We start from the raw sequence: 23,176 nt of genomic DNA, 5'->3' as shown, positions 1-23,176 counted from the left end.
TGATTTCGAAATTAGATTTTAGTCTTTGATGCATGATTCATTTGTGTTATTAATTGTTTTAAATACAGGTACTTACATTATCCTTACCTGAAATAATAGTGTTACATCAGATCACAGGGGCGGATCAAGCCACTTAAAAAAAAACCAACCCAGAGTAAAATGGGGGGAGGGGAGGTTCCAGCTATATGCTCCCATTCAAATGCATTGATCTGCCAAAACAAAGGGGGGATTCCAACCCCCGGACCCCCCCCCTGGATCCGACAATGGAACATAGAAAGACACACTATAAAAAGATGTTTATCGTTTCTCCTTTTTTGTATAGATTTGACCCTTGATTTTCCTGTTTGAATGGTTTTAAATAAGCATTTTTTTCAGGCCCTTTATAGTTTTCTGTTGTGTGTGAGCCAACTGAAGGCTTCATGTTCGAGACAGTACTTTGATCTATAATAATCTACTTTAACAAATTGTGACTCAGTTGGAGAGCTGTCTCATTGGCATTCATGTCAACTCTTTGTATTTCTACCAACGTATGTCTAACAAACTAAATATTTAGACTAAAAATATAAGATTAATGTTAACGCAAATGAAAGGTTACCCAATGTTCGACCCAGAGATGAGCATGATCTAATTTTTATAAAATTAAGATTGATTGATTGATTGTTGGTTGCTTTAAAACTTACGTCGGATGAGCGTAAAAAGACTTTAATGCGGCTATTTAAAAATTAGAAGATGTGGTATAATAAGAAATATTAGAATTAAAAAAAATCAATAAGAAGTTGATTGATATTAGTATAAAATAAAATACCATGACAAAATTAGATACAAATTCTATAACAGATATATAGCAAGCGTTTTCTAGTGCTAAACTGTTCTAATATTTACAGCCGATTCCATTGAGTGTGTAGGGAAAGGTAATATCTTTGATTAGCTTGCTTGTTGGCTGAACCGTGAGGTCATTATTTGGTAAGGTAAATTATCCTCCTTTAAAAGTAGACTAGTCTGAAAAATAACCAATCGATCTGTAGAAAGAAGGGTAGTTTCCTTACATAATGATGACTTCACGGTTCAGCTAGCAAACAAGCTAATCAAAGATATTAACTTTACATACACATTCATAGGAATCGGCTGTTATTATTCCTTATGTTTACAAATGATGTACTTACGGTTGGATTGAGTTTCCTGTCTGTGCTCTGCTGTTAAAAAACCCAAAATACCTTTAATATATATTTTTTTATTTTTGTCACGTACCTGTTTATGTTGTTTTATTTCCTTTGGATGCAATTACAAGAAAGCAATTTAACGTAACGAATATTTTATAAATGTTCATTAAAACATTTATCCCTATTTTTTGGAAAGATTGGAACTTGTTCTAAATCTTTCCTAAGGCACTGGCTTCTCTAGCAACAAACACAGCTTAGCTACTAAATCTATGAAATGTATACACACTGAAATATGGTTCCCTATAATTCTGTGGATATATTCACATATAAAATGTGAACAATTTTGGATATTTTTGAAGCAATTCATTCCAGAATGTTTATCTTGTAGGTGAGTTGATGTGCAGGCTTTTCTTACATTTTGATTATGTGATTGGGTAATGATACAATACTAGTATGATTGACACCTGTCATGATCACCAAACAATCATAGACAATGTGGGTACTTACAATGTCCCACCTCCAGTCATATTGACCACATAACTAATCAACCCCAGTCTTACATAATTATACAGACCCTTCAATATATATCTCAATACACATATATTTGTCCTCATAATTGAAGATACCAACTAATATATTAGATGTTTGATATATAGAGATGAGAGATTTACTTATTGTCTTTTAGTTTTGATCTACGCTACATAAAGTTATTGTGTAAATTGTGTCTGAAAGATCAATGATTAGTAATTAATTAAGGATTAGAAGATCTTTTCCAACTTTCTATATATAAAAGTATGGCCGATAATTTACTTGATGAATCTACAATAATCATCTGTTATTAGTCATTATATACCTTTATGGAGTTATTTTCTTTCAGAACGTCAGGTCATTCTTTTTCAGAATCTACCCGGACGATACCATGTTTCAAAGGTATATGCTCCAAGGCATAAAATAATTACCTGTGTAAGGTCATTATTTTCCTTGATAAACATGCAATCTATGATTTACTTCAAAATTTTATTCATCTAATAGTTTTTTGTTGCCGATTTGGAAATTTATTTTCTAAAGTTCAACGGATGATAGATGTAAAAGAAACCGTCATTGTAGACCCGCAATTTAATTTTAGAAACAAATAACGTGAAGTTTTGTTGATTTATCGCTATAATAAAGAAACATTATCATATAGGTCAGATGAATTTTAATGTAGACTTTCATAAAATAAATCCAGATTTAACATATTCGTGTGTAAGATTTTGAAAATCTTATAATCCTGGTACCTTTGATGACTATTATTGAGTCAAACTGAATAGGTTGATTGCTTAACGTCCAGTGGCAAATATTTCATGCACGTTCAGAACGATACACACTGAATAGGATCTCATACTGTAACCTACATGTATTTATATTCGTCTTCGTGTCAGTTCATAACTTTTTAAAATGTATGTATACCTTTTACTCTATCAAATGATCAACTAATAAAATAATCTTATATTCTATTGAATAACATTAACGTAACTCACAAAAGGGTCGGGTGCGGAGGGTATATAATTTTATCCTGATTATCTTTTAATAAAATGTATTGCTATTCGAAAAACAATCTTTCTGAATTTTTCATTCGATTCATGTAAAATGGTTAAATGAATAACAACTTTCCTTTCTCGCGATAGAAATAACATAACAAAACGAAAAATAAAATAAAATACCCCCTCCCCCTTTTCTGCTAAGTGGTACAATAAATAACTTACAATGTGTCTTGTATTTGTCATACACCGTTATTGAATTGTAACAATTCGTTTGTGTCTTACTTCATGCAGTTACAGTTATATTTTTATTGTGTATGGATAACAATTTTTAAAAGGTTTATATCTAAATTATTTAGTGAGTTTTATTTCACATTTTAAATGAGCCGCAGGGCGTATTAAAACCTGACCGCATTAGAAAGGAATATCCCACTTTATTGTTGACGGTAAAAGAGGATACTAATTTTACAAATCTTTATAAAATTAATATTTTTTGACGGTATATAAGTCAGATAATGCATATTTTAAGGTTTTTCTTGTCGTAGAACACACCTCGGGGTGTCAGGATTGTTCAAAGAAAGACCTCCCTCCGGTCGGTCTTTCATTTGATCAACCCTGACACCCCTCGGTGTGTTCTACGACAAGAAAAACCTTAAAATATGCATTATCTATAACACAATTAAGGTTAGTTCATTTATTTTTTAATCAGAATCATATTTTTTTTTAATAGTTTGAAAAAAAATCAAAACCCCTAATTAAAAAAACCCATTTAAATGTCTGTTAACAATTCTAGTTTTATAAATAAATACCAGTATAAGAAGTGTATATTCATTTTTGCAATCAAAAAGGAATCCTCATTTCAATAAAATAAGGGTTAACTTTATTAATTTAATTATGATGAAAAGTTATTTTCACTGCCCTTTGCTGAAAAATATTTAAATTTTTAATTGATTGAAATACACCATATAACTTTTCATCTTAACTGTCATATCATCGTGATTAAAATCGGTAAGCAATTCTCAGAGAAGAAAAAAAAGTAAACCTTAGTATGTTTCATATTAAAAAATGCCTCAAAAGAACATTTTAAGAATATTTTTTTGACACTAAAGTTCTTAGCTTCATGTCTAATGTTTGGTCTTATGTCTAACAAGCGTTAAGAAAAATTGATAAACTTTGTTTAAATAGAAGAATCTATAAATTGCGAATTTTTTTTTTCCTTAGATAAAATGTATAAAGTGAATCATGTAACAAGGTACATTATTTGGCAAAGTTACAAACTGCATTGAAATGAATTTTTTGTGTAAATTAAGGGACCCCATATCGTTTAATTTGATTCCCCATTTAGCTAATTTTATCTTCTAGAAAAGTTCTTTTCCTCATAAAGATCAGCAGTTAATGCAATTATCCGCAATAGTGCTTTTTAATTATTTTTTTTTCACACCGTACTCATGACACTTTTATATGATTTGTAATTATCTAAACTACTCTTCGAATCTTTCCTTGAGTACGTTCGATCACTTTGGATTTTTGACCACAAATGATCGCACTACATATGGCACAAGTATAGTTGATTAAAGGAAATATACATTCGGTGCTTATCTAATCGAGAGAATGGCTACTTTAAAGACGAAAACAACGAGATGTCACCGATAGATAATAACCCAGACCAAGCCACTAGCCCGAGAATACTTGCTTCAACTTCACTGGTAGAAGTAGACACAAGTCCTATGCATAGAATACAATTTAAGATTTCAGAATGGAACACACGTAGTTTTAAGATTTTGCGGTTGTTGTCGATACGAATGCATGACCCTCAACGAGTTAAGAACTTTAGAAATTTAATTAAAGTAAGAATTTTAGTAGGTTACAATATCATTATAGAAACGAGGTTATTGAATGACAATTAAGTAATGCAATATTGATAGTAATAAAGCAAAAATAAAAAATATGACGTTATTATGACTACTACATATCAATGATTTCGTGTTACTTAGATTTTCCCTATCGGTCAATCGAATATAATCATGATTTCCGTAGAACTAATGGGGGTTGTGTAAATTAAACTTATCTCCGGAAAAGGGCTTTAAGTGAACCAAACCATGTTTTCAATTAAAGGTAGAAACGTCTGTTCAAATTTCAGAATGCTTTGAAGGCCTCAGTTCACCTTGCCATTCAAAGTTCTTATACAATAAATATTGGTTGATATTTCTGGCATTGAACTTATATTTGATATGATTGAGATTGCAAAGTCAAGAAACATGAAAATACAAGTGAAATATATCTATAAAAAGGGAAACATGTAGCAATTAGATTAAAAGACTGCCATGAAATTGAAAAAGAACAGTATTTGAGAAAAATACAAAATTTTGAAGTCTCCGCTGTATTAAACCAAATTAGGGGCAAAGATATATGGCATAACAAAATCAAACTGTTCAGACTCTATTTTTATGTTTATGTATCAATGAAGATGGAAATCTTACGAACGAACCGGTTAAAAACGATTTCGATACACCCCTTAATTTTAATGACAAGTGCTTAAACTTACAATGTCAATACTTTTTTATTTTATGTTTTACAATGAATTGTATACAATGTTATATTCTATTTGGTGTTATCTTCCATTGAGTGTATATTAATTGTCCATGTCAATATATGGTCATTTTTATAAGTTTTCTGTTTACAAAACTTAGAATTTTTCGAAAAAACTAAGGATTTTCTTACCTCAAGGACTAGATTACCTTAGCCGTAATTTGCACAACTTTTTGGAATTTTGGGTCCTCAATGCTCTTCAACTTTGTATTTGTTTGGGTTTTTAACTGTTTTGATCTGAGTGTCACTTATGAGTCTTATGTAGACGAAACGCGCGTCTGGTGTATTAAATTATAATCCTGGTACCTTCGATAACAATCAATATGTCTCGAGTTGTAGTGAAAGACACAGTCGAAGATTTTATTTCATTGCCCGTGATTCTTCATTTAACATTATTACTGTTCAACTGCGTTAATAAGCGAAAAAAAAATCGAGTCAACTTTCCAGCTTTAAAGGTTCACATATCTTTTATCAATTTAAGGATTATGTACCCTTCTGTTGTATCATTGCTAAACATATGGAAATTTTATAGAAAATCCACAGCCTTTATCCTTATACTCTCACATTACGCAATTTGATTACTGATAGTTATAAGATTATTGCATGTAGTGCTAGCATTGATTTCATAAAAACAAGTTTATTAATGTAGTTATTGGTTAACCCAAATAAAAATATTGACCAAATGAAGTACCCCTTTTCGAGCGCGCACGACTTAAGGGCATACGATACAGTTACAGGGAAGGTAATGACGTTGCTAACGTAATTTGTTATTTTCGCGACGTCAAACTGTGACATATCAGGAAAAGATGCATTTTTCGACTGATTTTTATCATTCAAACTGATTTAATTTGAAAACGAGTTCATGGACCCCTATTTTTCAAAACGGCATTTTGTTTCATTTTGCAGGGAGATTATGTCACCCAAATTTTATAAAACTGTAAATAGAGGATTTTTTTTAATTCTGATAAACATGCAGTAAAAAATGACGCTTTTTTCCTCAATTCATGAACATTTGATGAATATGAGTTATTTCTGCCTAAAAAATTGCATATTTTTTTTAAATATTTATAAAATACAAAAATTACCGATTATTTAACAAAAAAAAATTTGTGTTTATCTTTTATAACAAAAAAGTTATGTCTTTCTTTCGAAAAAGAAATTACGGCCACAAATCTGAATTTTGAGCAAATATACAAAATTTCGACCTCATTTTACTCAAAAAGTAGCACATGAAGGTACATTTTTTTTTACATATTTGATTTAATCAGGTAAAAAATAGCCTATATGCAAATTTTCATGAACTTGTAAATAAAGGATCAAAACTGTATCGTATGCCCTTAAGTAACTCAGCACAAGGTATTTAGATTACTGATTTGTTGGAACATTTTGTAGAAAATTACCACTAGCACATCATAGAAAAGAAAGTGAGTAATCTATGTTTCAAATTTTATAACAGTAAATAATTATGCTTTCAATCAAGTTTCCCCTTGGTACATGTACTAAATAACCTATCTCTATTATTCATTATATCTGTAGTTTTGATACAATTGAAGTTTGAAAAATTCGTACAAAAATGGTTTCAGAAGGGGTCATAAACCTTAAACACTGATTTCTATCATTGTTAGAACAATATAACACATTGTATATAATATAATTATGAAACCAAAAAAAGCGACAAATGGAAAGAAAATAAATCAATGAAAATTTAATACGCAAGCTTTGGTTTCAATTCTTAGGAATACTTTATTAAAGAAATGAAGTCAAAAAATCTTACGTCATCTCCAGAGTCTTCCTGTTTTATCATTTCTTCTTCTGAGTTCTGGTTGTCAAGCCATCTTAGTTCGTCCATTCTAAAAAATATCTCCATCCCCTTCCTTGCAAAACATGAACATAGTACCATTACAGGGAAAAAGTGAATCAACCATTTGTACGTGAAAATTCTTTGAGCCTGATCAAGGCTTTTGAATCTAGTAAGACTATCGGTAGTATAGACCATTGGTATAACAAACAGAATTCCAAAACATACAATTTGCAAACATGTAAACAGGTGAACTCGAATGATCTTCACATGGCGAAGCATCATACTGTCTGGTCTGTCTTTAGCTGGCATAAACATGATCATAATGCGCTTTATGAACTGTAAAATAATTTTTGTTAATTATTGATCATGAAACCTTTAGATACTATATTTCTGCATGTAAATTTTTGAAGAGTAAGATCAAACAAGAAAAGAGAAGTAGAACTAGAGGTTTTAAAGAGCATGTGTCGCTCACCTTTGTCTATGCGGATGTTAAACAAAGGACACAGATGGATTCATGACAACATTGTGTTTTGGGGATGGTGATGTTTTGGAGATTATACTTTATTGAAAATTCGTTCTGCTGACTATTATCTCTACCTTTGATGAACTTGGCTAAGAATTACAGTGGAAAATATTTTGTAAAAATCTACAAAATTTGTGGAAATTGTTAAAAATTGACTACAAAGGGCAATAACTCCTTAATGGGTCAATCGACCATTTTGGTTATACCAATTTGTAAAAATTGATGATAAAGGGCAATAACTCCTTAAGGGATAAACTGACACTTTTGAGCATGTTGATTTATTTGTAGATCTTACTTTGCTGAACATAATGACTGTTTACAGTTTATCTCTATATTTTAATAATATTCAATATAATAACCGAAAGCGGCAAAATTTCCTTAAAAGGATCAATTCAGGGGCAGAAGCCTAACAACAGGTTGTCTGATTCATCTGAAAATTTCAGGGCAGAAAAATGTTGACCCGATAAACAATTTTATACATATCAGATTTGCTCTCAATGCTTTGGTTTCTGAGATATAATCAAAAATCTACATTTTACCCATTTATTGTATTTTGGTGGCCATCTTGGTTGGTTCGCCAGGTCATCGGGCACATTATTTAAAGTAAATACCCCAAGTATGATTGTGGCCAAGTTTGGTTAAATTTGGCCCAGTAGTTTCAAAGGAGAAGATTTTTTGTAAAAGTTTACGGACGCAGGACGATGGACGACGGACGACGGACGCCAAGTGATGAGAAAAGCCGAATAGTTCCGATTATTTCGGAGTTTGTATTGATATAATAAGATGTCTTTTAAAAGTACTCTAGATTCTAAACTGTTACCATGCTGACGTCATCCAATACGTCATAAACCTGCTGGTTGACGTTTCGTCCCCTATGTTATCACCGGCCCAGTAGTCAACACTTCGGTGTTGACATGAATATCAAGAATGTGATCACTTTTATAAATTTCCTGTAAACAAAATTTTGAATTTTTCGAAAAAATTAAGGATTTTCTTATCCCAGGATGGATTACCTTAGCCGTATTTGGCACAACTTTTTGGAACTTTAAATATTTAGTGCTCTTCACATTTGTACTTGTTTGGCTTTTTAGATATTTTGATATGAGCGTCACTGATGAGTCTTATGTAGACGAAACGCGCATCTGGCGTATTAAATTATAATCCTGGTACCTTTGATAACAATCAATATGTCTCGAGTTGTAGTGAAAGACACAGTCGATGATTTTATTTCATTGCCCGTGATTCTTCATTTCACATTATTATTGTTCAATCGCGGTAATAAGCGAAAATAAATCAAGTAAACTTTCCAGCTTTAAAGGTTCACATATCTTTTATTGATTTAAGGATTATTTACCCTTCTGTTGATTCAATGCTAAACATATGGAAATTTTATAGAAAATCCACAGCCTTTATCCTTATACTCTCACATTACGCAATTTGATTACTGATAGTTATAGGATTATTGCATGTAGTGCTAGCATTGATTTACTAAAAACAAGTTTATTAATGTAGTTATTGGTTAAAACAAATAAAAATATTGACCAAATCAAGTACCCCTTTTAGAGTGCGCTCGACTTTAGTGACTCAGCACAAGGTATTTTGAAATTAACAGATTTGTTAGAAAATGACCACAAGCACATCATAGAAAAGCAAGTGAGTAATCTATGTTTCAAATCTTATAACGAAAATCTCTGTATTAAAGGCTGTGCATTTTCTATAAAAGTCTTGATTTATTTGCCACAAACTCTTTTTCTAGTAAATGCAATGAAACAGTAAATAATAATGCTTTCAATCAAGTTTCCCCTTGGTACACGTACTAAATAACCTATCTCTATTATTCATTATATCTGTAGTTTTGATACAATTGAAGGTTGAAACATTCGTACAAAAATGGCTACAGAAGGGTTCATAAACCTTAAACACTGATTTCTATCATTGTTGGAACAATTATAACACATTGTATATCATATAATTATGAAACAAAAAAAAAGCTACAAATGGAAAGGAAATGAATTAATGAAAATCTAATACGCAAGCTTTGGTTTCAATTCTTAGGAATACTTTATTAAAGAAATGAATTCAAATTGAAGTCTTATGTAGACGAAACGCGCGTCTGGCGTTCTAAATTATAATCCTGGTACCTTTGATAACTAATAATTCTAATAATAATCAAAACCTTAGAAAGCTGAACTACTTTCAATATGTAACATAGTATAAGTAAATGGCTCATAAATAAGACCGTTGGTTTTCCCGTTTAAATGGGTTTACACTAGTAATTTTGGGGCCCTTTAAAGCTAACTGTTCTGTGTGAGCCAATGTTTCGTGTTGAATGCCCTACCTCGACCAGTCCTATACTGGTTTATTTTATAAATTGTTACTTGGTTGGAGAGTTATCTCATTGGCACTAATTCCACATCTCCCTATATCTAGTTACCTGCATTCCTTGCAGAGCTGATACTCCCATATATAGAAATACACCATACATAACAGACACGGGAATGAGCTGAAACAAGAAATTAATCAACAAATAACGCTAAAATGCAGGAGCTCGCAACGTATTACAAACAAATGCACAGGATAACACTTCCCGTTTCCCCTTTTGATGGCTTACAGGAATAGGTGATATCTTATCCCGATCAATAAAGGCACAGCTTTTTATTCATGCTGCCTATCATAATGCCTTGATCAATAAAGGCACAGCTTTTTATAGAAAAGGAACAAAATAGTTAATATGACAGCGCTCGAGAAGGTCAATGTAAATATAATTGGATTTAAATGATAAAATGTTGTTATTGGTTTTGGTAGGCCGCTATGGGATATCCATTTCATAAATAGTTATGGATATGCTCCTCTGTATGTACTTTTGCCATAAAGGAGTAGGTCCGGTAAGGGCCGATTTTGGCCTCAAATTTCTGGTTCATCTGATTAAAGATTTTGACCACTTTTTAAACACTTAAGTGTCTACTTTATTTGAATCAATTAGTTTATGTGAAAGATTTTCACCGATTTAGTCCTTAAAAACGTACCGATTCCAGCTGAAATATGAAAAATCTACCAAATATGCCGAATAATGTCACTTTTCGGACGTTTTTGTCAAAAATGAAAGTGGCCGCATCCGTGTTCATCCTCAACCTTTATATATGTTATGTATTATCATAAAATACAACTTACATTTTAATATTAAGGATGAACACGAATGCGGGCAATTTCGTTTTACACGAAAACTGTCTAAAATTTAACTAATATGCTAGAATCATGAAGATTTCAGTAATTTAGCATGACCTAGTGGTGCTAGTACCCAATATATGTGCATTTTATCGTCAAAAACAGCCCATATATGTGTAGCAGAAGCATTTTACTGTTCAATAAATAACTAAAAATGTACATTTTAACAATTTTGTAAAACTGCTATATATTGGGGCCAAAAAGGGGTCTTACTGAACCTACTCCTTTGGATTTAGAAACAATCTGCCAAAAAATTGGGATGCGTGACATCATATTTACCACAGATTAGGAATTTGCCTTATATCTTGAATCCGCCATGGATGTGATTTCTACATACTAGTATATAACGTAACTATTAGATTTTTTTAGATGTATCAAATCTAATTCAATGTTGATATATAAATACGTGTACAATGACACTTTATTTTACAATTTATTTTACAATCTATTGATTAAAAACACGATAATACACAAAATAAGTTTGTCAAGATGAGAGGAATTAAGATTATCATGACGAAAAGAAACGTATTGTTTGTTGAAAACCGTACAATGACTTCTCAATGTAATGCATACTATTAATGTGCGTGTGTGTGGTTGTCGTATTGTTATCAAAGAGCAAAACAACAAAAATACAAAACTAGGATAGAAATTCAACACGGAAAGTCTGTAATTAAAATGGCATGATGTTCCTGACTTGGTACAGGCATTTTCTTATGTCTCAATATGTTCTTTATCAATACATAATAAACTCGCTTTTGCCTCGGATTTGTAGCACGTTAAGCAACACACATTCAATCAATCGTATTTTTAAAACAAATTACGTATTACTCCATTACATACCGTTAAGATTGGCCACATAAAGAAAGAACACCCGTTTAGGATTCCGATAATCAGAAGAGTAAGACGTTGTTCCCTAAAACAATGTAATTTTTTTTACTAACTAATTGATACAGTGAGAGTTTGTGACTGAAGAATGCTTAAAAGTGCTATCAAACATTGTAAGAATAAAGTTTAATCAATATATGCAAATACAAATTCAGTATATTATAAATACAACTAAGGATAGAAATGGGGAATGTCTCAAAGAGACAAAAAACCGCCCAAAGAGCAGTAAAACGCAGAAGACATGAATGGGTCTTTAATGCAGTGAGACAACACCGCACCCAGGGGTGCTTCAGCTTGTCCCAAAACAAAAATATGTACTAGTTTAGTGATAATGGACGTCATATAAAGTCCGAATTATCTTAAAGAAACAGAACTAATCATACAAGACTAACAAAGGCCAGAGGCATTTGACTTAGGACAGGCGGGGTTAAACATGATTTTTGAAATCTCAACCCTCCTCTTCTACCTCTAGCCAACGTAGAATAAACAGGCAAATAACAATACGCACAGTTAAACTCGGTTTAAAAGGAATCCATGTCCAATTTTAGAATAGGTAACAAAAGAGACTAAACTAAATGACAATTAAACATAAATCCAAAAGGCCAATTATGCATAAATTAAGGAAGGACACTTATACATAAATTAAGAAAAGTCTACTAGCAGTTACAGAAATGACAACTCCAAACCTCATTTATTTTGATTACAAGATTTTATCTTCATCATATGAATATCAAGCACAATCCCTCTCGTTAGGGATTTAGTAACTTGCCATCATAAATCATACGAAAAGAACATAAACCCGTGGCATGCCAACACTTTTTTTGAAGGCATGTGTGTATTTCCAATGCAAAGACCCCATAAGTGAATCAATATTTAATCCAAAATATGCCATCTATTATGGCCTTTCGTAATAAGTCAAAAGGTTTTGTTAGCTTTTGAGGTGAATGCCGACATATTTTGTGCTATGAAGTGAATATTACCATTAAAGACTGGATGTGAAATGCCTGCACGTATAAGATGCCTGAATGTTGATTTATATTTACGAATAACGTCCTTATAACTAGGATAAAATTCAGTAAATATTTTGACAAGTTTCTAAAATCGAAAACCCTGGTGTAACAATTTTTTTCAGTAATACATAGATTCTTTCGCTAAAATCTTATACGTTGTTCTTTACACGAGCGAATCGGACAAGTTAAGATTTTCAAACACCATAAAATGATGATAAGGGAAAGTCACCATCTGAAAACGGATGATTAACAATAGGATATGAAAAAATCATCTGTTTTAAGCTTCCCTTTAATGATTTAGATATTAAGATCCAGGAAAAGGCAGTGGTCACCGTTTATATTAGCTTTATTTTTATGTTAGTTCAACATGATACATCTCTTTAGTATACATACTAAAGTTGTCATTATTGAGAGCAAATATATCATCCAAATGTCTAAAAGTATTGTTAATTACTAACAGATGTAATTTGACGAGTCTTTGTTGATTTTAGTCATAAAATGTTACTAATAACAATACAGAAACAGGTTTTGCAATATGTGGTGCACAGTTAGTTCCCATTGAAATTCCGATAACTTGACGATGAACGGTTTGTGTGAAATTTTCTTAAAACGAATATGAGACAACATGGTAAAAAAATCAAAACTTGGAACAGATTCAAAATCACCAATATAAACATGCTATTTATCAAGTACTTCCAACAAATATTTAACACTCTAAAAGTAATTAAGGTCTTATTTGAAAAAAAATATTATCTTTTTTTTTTTTTTAAACTGTTTTGATTAGATGGCCGATAAGCTGTTTTAACAAGACAAAATGTTGAAGTAACTTATATAGTTGTTTTTTGTTGATTTATGTATCATCGCCATTTTGCTTAGTTTCTTTTGTTACTTGTTCTGACATTAGACGTAGACTTCTTTTAAAATGAGTTTTACGTGTGTATAATGTGTGCTAGTCTAGTCTATATTGATTTGATGTATAGGTACAGGGGTTTAGATCTGACAAAACTTGTTTAACCCCCCTTTTGCGCCTATCCCAAGTCAAGAGTCTATGACCTTTGTTAGTCATGACTTCCTATTTTATTTTAGGTCATTTGTATGTTTCGAAGTTAAGAGTGACGTCCATTCTCACTGAACTGGTACGCATATATATTTAGGGGTCCAATGAGGCCAACTTCCGTGTGCGGCTGCATTGAAGACCAATTGTTGGCATTTTTCTGCTCTTTGATCGGGTTAGATCTTGTCATATTTCCAATTTCCATTCTCCATTTCATTTAAAGAAATCATCCTTTTTTTTGCAAAATTTCGCTGATGAAAGAAACAACCTAAGGTCAAAAGGATAAAAAAAAAATACACGAATGGTAAAGTTGGACCCATTATCTTTCAAAATAGCATATTAGGTAGGGTACACTATTCTTTGCACATTTGATTTGTCTACATAAAAAAGCTATTAATCAAGTTTTCGTAAATTCAAAGTGGGATCAAAACTATCATATTCTTAAATACTCGTAGAGTACCCATATTTAACATATGACTGTATTATGGATAAAAAAAAATATTATTATTTTTCAACAATAATATTTTCTATATGTTATGAAGCAACTTTGTGTTTCTGTGTTGACTTGAATTATCAATGGACATGTTTATATTGACAAATTAACTGTTAATAAGACTTTGAATGTTTTAAATACTAAGGCTTTTCTACCTCGTGAATAGATAACCTTAGCTGTATTTGGCAAAACGTTTAGGAATTTTGGGTCCCCAATGTCTTTCAACTTCGTAATTTATTTGGCATTTTATTTTTTTTTTTATTCGATCTTCACTGATGAGTTTTTTGTATTCGAAACGCGCTTCTGACGTAAGTGTAAAATTTTAGTCCTGGAATCTATGATTAGTTTATTTATGAGATCCTTATAATCAGCTACGCAACATTTCAACTGCCAAATCCAAAAATGAATTACAAACAAATTTAGTGAATTAAATATAATAATAAGCTACCTCCGTTTCAATCGGAGCTCATATACACTGTAAATAAGCTAATAAAAGATAAATGTATTAAGGATGTACTAAGGTGGGGTTTTGAAATAAGTGTCAAATGTTCGGAGTCCTTGGTTTTATTCCATACAATGCAGGGTAAGATATGTTGCCCATAACACATATTTATCCTTTAACATAAGACTTAATAGCTCATAAAAGGTCATTTTACAAAATTTTATCAGATTCTTGATTTTCTTTCTTGTGATTTGAGACCCAAATAAAACCAACGCAAATATAACGTAAAAGTCCGAGTCAGCCTTAATCAAATATCTCGAAAAGGAGCTGCATGACCTATCAATATTTTTAGATTATTTTGATCCTTAACTAATACTCTTCCAGCTTAAAGTATCAATTTTGCAATCTTGATTTATTTAATTTTTACCTTAGATCACACAAGTACACCCTTAAGATTTTGTACACGAGACCAGCATGACTCGGATGCTCATCAGTGATACTCAAATAATGAAATGAAAAAGTCAAAGAAAGTATTAAAGTGAAGATACCTTATTTATTTTTTCAAATAAAGCAAAATTAAATGAACGCAAATGTATAGGTAATGCATATATCATGAGAATAAGTAAATGTACTAGAGTGAATCTTCTATCAAAAATATTACGCGAAGAAATTATGATTTTTTTTTTGTTTGTGTTTAAGTATGTTTCATTGAACAGTAATACATAGTTCATGTTTTTTTGCTTGTATAATATATGTATAGATGTATATGTACACACCTACAACCAACTACAACTTGTTTCTCACCCACTGCCGTACACTTGGATTTGATTTTGAGACTTTTCACATGTGCGATTGATGGAACTGTGGCAGCAACTTGCCAAGGGAGACCGAATAAAGAACACACCACAATGCATATCGTTGCTACTGTCAAATCTAAATGGTAGCCAAAACCTTTCTGTAAAAGATAAAAAAAAAAATGTCTATTTTGTTTTAATTTGCACGCTTAAAACAAACAAGAATGTATACAATAATATATATGTAAGACTGTAACTAATGATTTTCTTAGACACCCCTGATTTAATTTAAATTAAAAGGTAGAAGATTTGTACAAAATCAATATAAAGGCCATGAGATACATGCGCATAAACAACTGAAGAGAAATTAATGTAAATCAATATGTTTTGATTATTATTCACCTTCAGAAGTTTTACCCAATACTCTCCATAATCAAAAGTTGGCTTGTACTTGATGGTACAAAAACACACACTATACAGTGAAGTTAACATACCACACAGCTAACTGTCGAAAGCTACACTTCACACGTAAATTTGCCTAGTTGTTTGTTTTGCTTTAAACATTTTGTATTGCCCTTATTTACAATTGTGTTTGTTTGACTCGAGCACATTTGATGATGTTATTTCACAATAACTAGAGAAAAACTAGATAAGTGCAAAACAATATATGTGTATTACCAATGTTATTTCAACTGATCGGGCGGAGCTTACGTTTTAATTTGCATAAGAACAGTTTATTAGAAGATATACATGTGTGTTATAAGGATGATTACCGTAGTTGGCATTATAAAAACTTTTGATTTGTAATCACCCATTATTGTCACCAAACAAACTCAAAAAAAAAATGAGTGTATGATATTGGAGGAATAGAATAATTTTTCGAACTGAACAAAAAATTACAAGACGAGTGCCGTATACTGTACAGGAAATGCTTACCCTTCCGGAGCACCTGATTTACTGTTTACTCCTTGATTTTGATTGTTATTGTCAAATAATATTATAATATTGGAAAGCAGATATTTACATCATATTTTTCTTCTTAAATATAGCTGACTATGTATGCGGTATTGGATTTGCTCATTGTTGAAGACCATACGGTGTCCTATAGCTGTCGATTTCTGTGTTATTTGGTCTCTTATAGGGAGTTGTCTATTTGGCAGTCATGCAACATTGTTTTAAAAAAAAAAGATAATTGACCAACATAGATCAAAATGGGTTAAAAATATGGAACAATCAAAAACAAATAGAGACAGTGTAAGCATCCCATTCGCGCATACACTTAAAAAACAAGATAAAGAGAGAGAAAGAAAATAAGAAGAACGGTCAATAATACACAAATCTTTTAGATATTCTGATAATTCTGGTTGTGATTTATTAAAATTTGATACTGAGACCTCTATCTTTAAGAAGAATCTTTAAAGAAAGTTCTTCTTGCTGTACATGTGTACAAATAAAAGAAATCTCATCCAACAACAAAAATCGGAATAAAAAAAGTATATTAAAACGTTATAGAATTACGGAATATGCATATTTAGGAGATAACTGTATTGTATTTTAAGCGCCGATGGCATCAATTGGGGATTTGATGGTCGCAAATAAAGTTTACTGGCGACGCGTTTGCGACCATCAAATCCCCAATTGATGCCGTCGGAGCTTAAAATACAATATTTGTATCTTCATTCTAATGAAACTGACAGAAATCAACGTTAAAACATGTATTTAAAATTTGTCATATGCCGTCTGGGCTTGCGCCAACGTCCGTTAGCATCAATTGTCAATTGATGCCATGTAAATAAATGACGTTATCTAATCAAAATGAACGTTACAAACGTTGTTGCATTAGAATTTGCAACTGCCGTCGTCAAAAAAAATCTTTTATATCTACAATTTTCTTTATGTGACAATTATAACATTTTTTAAAACTCCGTTTAATAATTAGATAAACGGCTGTGTCTCACTATTTTCTTTGCGAATACACGTATAGTGTTAACATGTTTTACCGGATCAATGATCATAACTGGACACTTCATTGATGATATTATTCCGAAACACCTATCTTTAGATGCCCAAGATGGAATAGTCTATGATGAGAGAACGGTTTAAACTCCGCACAGTCAAATGAAACAAATCGAGTATTAAATATAGAAGAATAAAAAAATCTTGTTTTCGATAATGCGACTTTAAATTACTTTTTGGCTATTATTTAGTTAACTTTTTTTATGATATTACAAAAAATAATAAGAAATGTGTGTATTCATTGTTTTGTACACAAATTGGTTCGTTACTTTTCCCGTTTGCATAGTTTATATTTGTCATTGCATGGCAATTTATGCCTAATGAGTTTTGCTCATTGATGAAGGCTTACAGTGAAATTTAGTAGAAACTCTTATGTCATTTTGTCTCTGTCGCAGAGTTTTCTCATTGATAACCACATCTTCGTATTTTTAGAATACATTAAAACAAATAGTCCCCAGAGATAACAAGACAGTTATGACATGCAATCTAACCTTTAGTTTATTTTCCTTTCTGTTTATGATAACAACTGTAATATGTTGATCCACAAAAATCCCCTTTAAAGTTACAATCGCTGGTAAAGCTGCTAGTAGCATTGTCCACCAAGGATTAGAAGGGCTGTACGGTCTTACAAACCATTCCCTTCCAGGATAGGAAAGCTTTAATATTGGATAAATAATCTTAACACAACAATCTGTAGAATGCTTGGAATGTGGTGTAAATAAAATGTTAAATTTTGACAAAACTTTGAGTAATTTCGGTCTTCAATGCTCTTCAACTTCGTACTTATTTGGCCTTTTTTACTTTTTTGGATTCGACCGTCCCTGAAAAGTCTTTTGAAGACAAAATGCTCATGTGACGTATATACAAAATTTAATCCTGGTTTATATCATGAGTTTATTTTCATAAGATGTGTGATGAATTACTGAATATGCACATGTCAATATTAAAAACATTTACTGTTTATTCACAAATGTCTAAAAAAAAATAAAGAAGGCACTGCCAATGGAGAATTAAAAAAAGCAAATCAAGATAATCAAAATGAAGGGATTCTCATGATCTCCAAAAGGAGCTAAAACGGGTTCGTCGACAGGGTATAAGTTATACATATATCATATCTAAATATTTGAAAGAGAATGTATTAAACAAACCTGAATCTTATGTGGCAGAGTTAGCTTAGGAGTTGGTTCTCCCAGTAGTGCATCAACTAGAACCATTGTAAAAGTGGCGATGAAGACTGAAAGGTCTCCTATGGTATGACGTACCTACGAACACATTGTTATGGCTATTTAATGCATAAACTGTAATTATTATTTTTTATTTTTTGTTTTGTGCATCACAGATAAGTCTTTCGTCTGGCGTACTAGCTTTTTTGTCTCGTATCAATGAAGAATACATTTTTAAACAGGATAAAGAAAGTTAAAGAAATTATCTAAACGACGCTAGCAGTTTTGAAAACAAATCCAGTTCATACAATCATAATGGTAAAGATATTGTCGAGCTTGTCATGTGTTTAAACAAAAAAGAAATAAAAATTAAAAACCAATTGTTCTAAGACAATTGATGCTCTTTCCACCAATAAAGATCTATTTTGATTTAAAATTATGAAAATCAGTTTAAAATATCTGTTCCTATGGCTATTTTGGTGTATAAATATGACTTTAAAGCAAAGGTCAAAATCTAGAGTGTCCTATTAAACTATGACCTTGAGCTCAATTTCACGGTTATATACCAAGGACCTCAAATGAAAAGACTCCAGGCATCTACTTTATATTGTTAATGAGTTATATTACCATACGACTTATATTAGATATAAAAGTGGGAAACTTGCATCAAATGTCTAAGTACCCTTACGACTAAAATTTACGTGTTACGACATGTCACAACTAACAATTATGTGAAAATATTTTGTCGATATCTTATATGATTTCTGAAAATAAGAGATAACAACCCAAAATCTGAATTATGAAAATGACCTTGTCCTTTGACCTTGACCTCATTTGCATTTTTTTGGACCTCGGACCTCAAATAAAAGACTCTAGGCCGCTATCACTTATACGTTTCCAGATAAAAATACATTTCACTTATATCAAATACCAAAAGGGGAAATAACTCTCATATGTAATCTCTTTACGGTTTCGATCAAAATAAAACAGAACATCCTGATGATACAACGAACAATTTGGAAAAAATAAGTTTTTCAGTTTTTTATACAGTTGTTCGGTGAAAGTATTCTGTTACGTAGAAGTAGATACAAAAGCGTACAAACTGTATATCATATTCCAACTCTCCAAGCGACATCTTGCGAAACGTCAATTCAGCAAGGAAAAAAATTGGCGGAAGAAAAAAGAAATCAGAAAAAAACGGAAAAGTGGAAAGACCTAATAAATTCATGACGAATTTTGAAGTGATTTAAATTACTTGAAGCGGTACAATTTAAATAAAACAAAGTATTCTAGTTTTGAAATGCAATAGAAGATGCTTAAACATCTTTGTGATTAATGTAAGCAAATTTGATATAACGTAAAAATAGTTTTCTAGAATTTTTCGATCTCAAAATTATTAATTGGAGTTACATTACTATAAATAGTTATCTTTACTTATATATATTGATAACAGTTAGTTTCTAATAATAAAAATAAAAAAATTCTTATTTCTAATTTTCTAAAGTTCTAAATTTTTTTGTATAAAATAGCAAAGAAGAGATTTTCAGTCACAATAGGTATAAATATAAACTTACTACTGTTGGGAATAATCTACTTTTCTTAATTTCAACCAACTTCCAAGCAATGATAAAAGTTCCAATACAGAGTACTACAGGTAACCAACGCACATCACTATTGTAAATTTGTGTACCCCGACCGGAACCTTCCAAATTATTTCCTAATTTAGCGCAAACTTCTTCCTGTATACTATTATCTTGCATAAATTCATACATAGATGAATTGAAATCCATATACGGAGTATACATAGATGAATTGAAATCCATATACGGAGTATTATACATAGTTTTTGTCTGGTTATCAGGGACACAGGTGCATGTACAAAACGGTACGTTATGGTGTGTATAAGAGGGATATCTGCTAAACCGTGTCAATGATTCATATATTATGAAAATACTAGCCATTACGCAAACAAAAATCTCCTGTGTAAATCTTGTTATATATCTGACTATTATACTCAAATCAAACACAACAATGATCAGTAAATACAGAGCTAACCATAGACCTATCATACATCTGAATGATAGATAATCCCAATTGGAATCACTGAAAAATAAAATCATTACCTTTGAATTTGTTATCCAACGAATAAAAAACAAGAATGAAAATTAAATCTTCTTTCTTCGCCACATATAACATTATGACTTACCGAATGAAACTTATTACCGGTTCTGAACTTATTATAAGCAACACGATATGTTTTCTTTCTGTAGCACGTGATAGCAACCCCAGTTTTCGTTGCGGTTCGTGTTGCTCAGTCGTTAGTGTTCTCTCTTGTGTTAATATGTTAATATTCGAGTTATGATATTTCAATTTTCGTTTGGTTTCTTTTGCTTCTCTTATATAAAAGTTGTACAATTTCCTTAAAAAGATGCTTTAACTTTTTTTAAATCTTTTCATTACTTGAACATCTATTTACCAAATTTTCTGCTAATCATAACTGCTATTGTCAAGTACTTACAGACAAAGGCGAAACATAGATATTTCAATTGTGAATAACTGAAAGGAAACACCCATTATGACAAGAGGCTGTCCACCAAACAATGCAAACGCAATATTTACAAAAGCTGCAGCCAAAAGACATTCCGTCGTTCCCTGTGAACATAACAAAAAAAAATTATGCTGCAGAGTATTTCAAACTATAGACATAGCTTTTGATGACCTACGATATTATTTATACGGGAATATGGGAATATAAAGATAACTATATTGTAATTACTTTTCAGTACACTGTTATTTCTTCAAATAGAGAATAATGTTATTTTAACGTATAATAGGTTGCCAGGAATTTGAAAAAAATATGTTTGTATGGCAAATACCTGACTGACTCTTGCATATAATACTATATCCTGTATAAAACTAGGTATTTTCAATTATAAACTTTCTTTTCTTATGGACAATTCTAGAAACAAAACAAACGCTTTTTAAAATACTGTTGAAATGATATGAAAAGCACAAAAAATTGAAAGTGTTTGACCTTGTTTTATTTTAAATAATCAATTTAAAATATAGAAGGAAATAATTCTTTCGAGAATTTTGATGCATTTAACCTTTGCACATTTTGTTTTCAAAAAAACTTTGATAAATGACAAGAATTTCATAAAGGTTTCATACGTTGCATTTTAAGCTATATACATAAAACAAAATATAGGGGTAAGCTTGATAAAAAATGTATGATAACTACTTAAATTAATTTGAGAATTCGGAGCATCTGATAAAAAGTCAAAACAAGAACAAACATCCTTCATGAAAGTTAATAATGTGTTCTCCATTAAGGTGGTACCTAACACCTGAACTAAAAGTAATTTGGCTCGTTTAATTTTTTTAAAATTTTGACAAAGTATTTACTTTGACCCTTTGACAAAAATATAAAAAAAATCAAAAAAAAATGAACCAACCGTTTAATCAGAAATATTACACTGGTTATATAGCAGTTTGACAAACACTTATTTTGATCGTTGAGAAGCTTAATATTCCCTTAAGAACACAACGTCATTAAAACGTTCTGTTGATTTTACAGAGTTATCTCCCTGTAGTCTTAGGTACCACCTTAAGTGTCGTCTCTTCTTCATAAGTGGATATACTGTATACACAGCTACTTTTGCATACAAGGTACTATTTCTGTACTAAAATATGTAGTACTGGATATTTACTTTTGATATTCAGTACTATTTCTTTACTTTAAAATTATTGTAATATTTAGGTACTTATATTTTACAGTACTTGATTTGTACTAAATATGTTGGTACAGAAATAATACAATATTCCATGTTTGAAAATCATTATTTTAAGAGAGTTGAAATAGAAAAACTTTCAAAATGCTGAAAATGTAACGGTAGTAACCAAAAATCTGTAGTACCTAAATTTCTAGTACAAATTCAGTATTGTAAAACATAGGTACCTAAATATAACAATAATTTGAAAGTAACAAAATGGTACTGAATATTAAAAGTACATTTCCAGTACTACAGAATTTTAGTACAGAAATAGTACCTATGCAAAAGTAGCTGTGTAGAGAAATCTAAAATCATAAAACTACCTAATTCCGAGGAAAATTCAAAAGGGAAAGTCCCTAATCAAATGGCAAAATAAAAGCTCAAACATATCATTCGAATGGATAACCATTGTCATATTCCAGAAATGGTACAGGTATTTTCTCATGTAGAAAATGGGGGATGAACCGATAGCTTTCCTTTTTCCTTTTCAGAAATTTTTGTGATTTTTTTTTTTAAATCTTTGTATGCCTTCTGGATGTTTTTTGTTTATTTGTATAAATAATGAAAATAACAAAAAATTAAATACCATGTGGAAATCTGTCATAAAACTCATTACAGATCCATATGAAATGTTTAGCGTCAATGTAGCTAGATACATGTAGAATATAGTACCAATACTCTGTATGTGAACACCATCCTTAAAGTCACTGGTGTAAAAAGAAATTTTT

General features: G+C 31.1%; 1 protein-coding gene across 1 annotated transcript; it reads right to left on the bottom strand.

Moving 5' to 3' along the window:
- Positions 1 to 11,625: 11,625 nt before the first annotated feature.
- On the bottom strand, positions 11,626 to 18,726 carry LOC134722509 (electroneutral sodium bicarbonate exchanger 1-like). The gene is made up of 4 exons (XM_063586130.1): positions 18,661 to 18,726; positions 18,004 to 18,168; positions 15,479 to 15,657; positions 11,626 to 11,731 (listed from the first exon to the last, which is right to left on the bottom strand). Exons 1-4 carry the CDS (start codon positions 18,724 to 18,726, stop codon positions 11,626 to 11,628), a joined length of 516 nt encoding a protein of 171 aa, XP_063442200.1.
- Between the last annotated feature and the right edge of the window lie 4,450 nt (positions 18,727 to 23,176).

This window comes from Mytilus trossulus, chromosome 6 (assembly GCF_036588685.1).
Source record: "Mytilus trossulus isolate FHL-02 chromosome 6, PNRI_Mtr1.1.1.hap1, whole genome shotgun sequence".
Classification (NCBI taxonomy): Eukaryota; Metazoa; Mollusca; class Bivalvia; order Mytilida; family Mytilidae; genus Mytilus; species Mytilus trossulus.
Note: the sequence above shows the minus strand (reverse complement) of the source record. Positions and strands in the feature narration are given on the sequence as shown.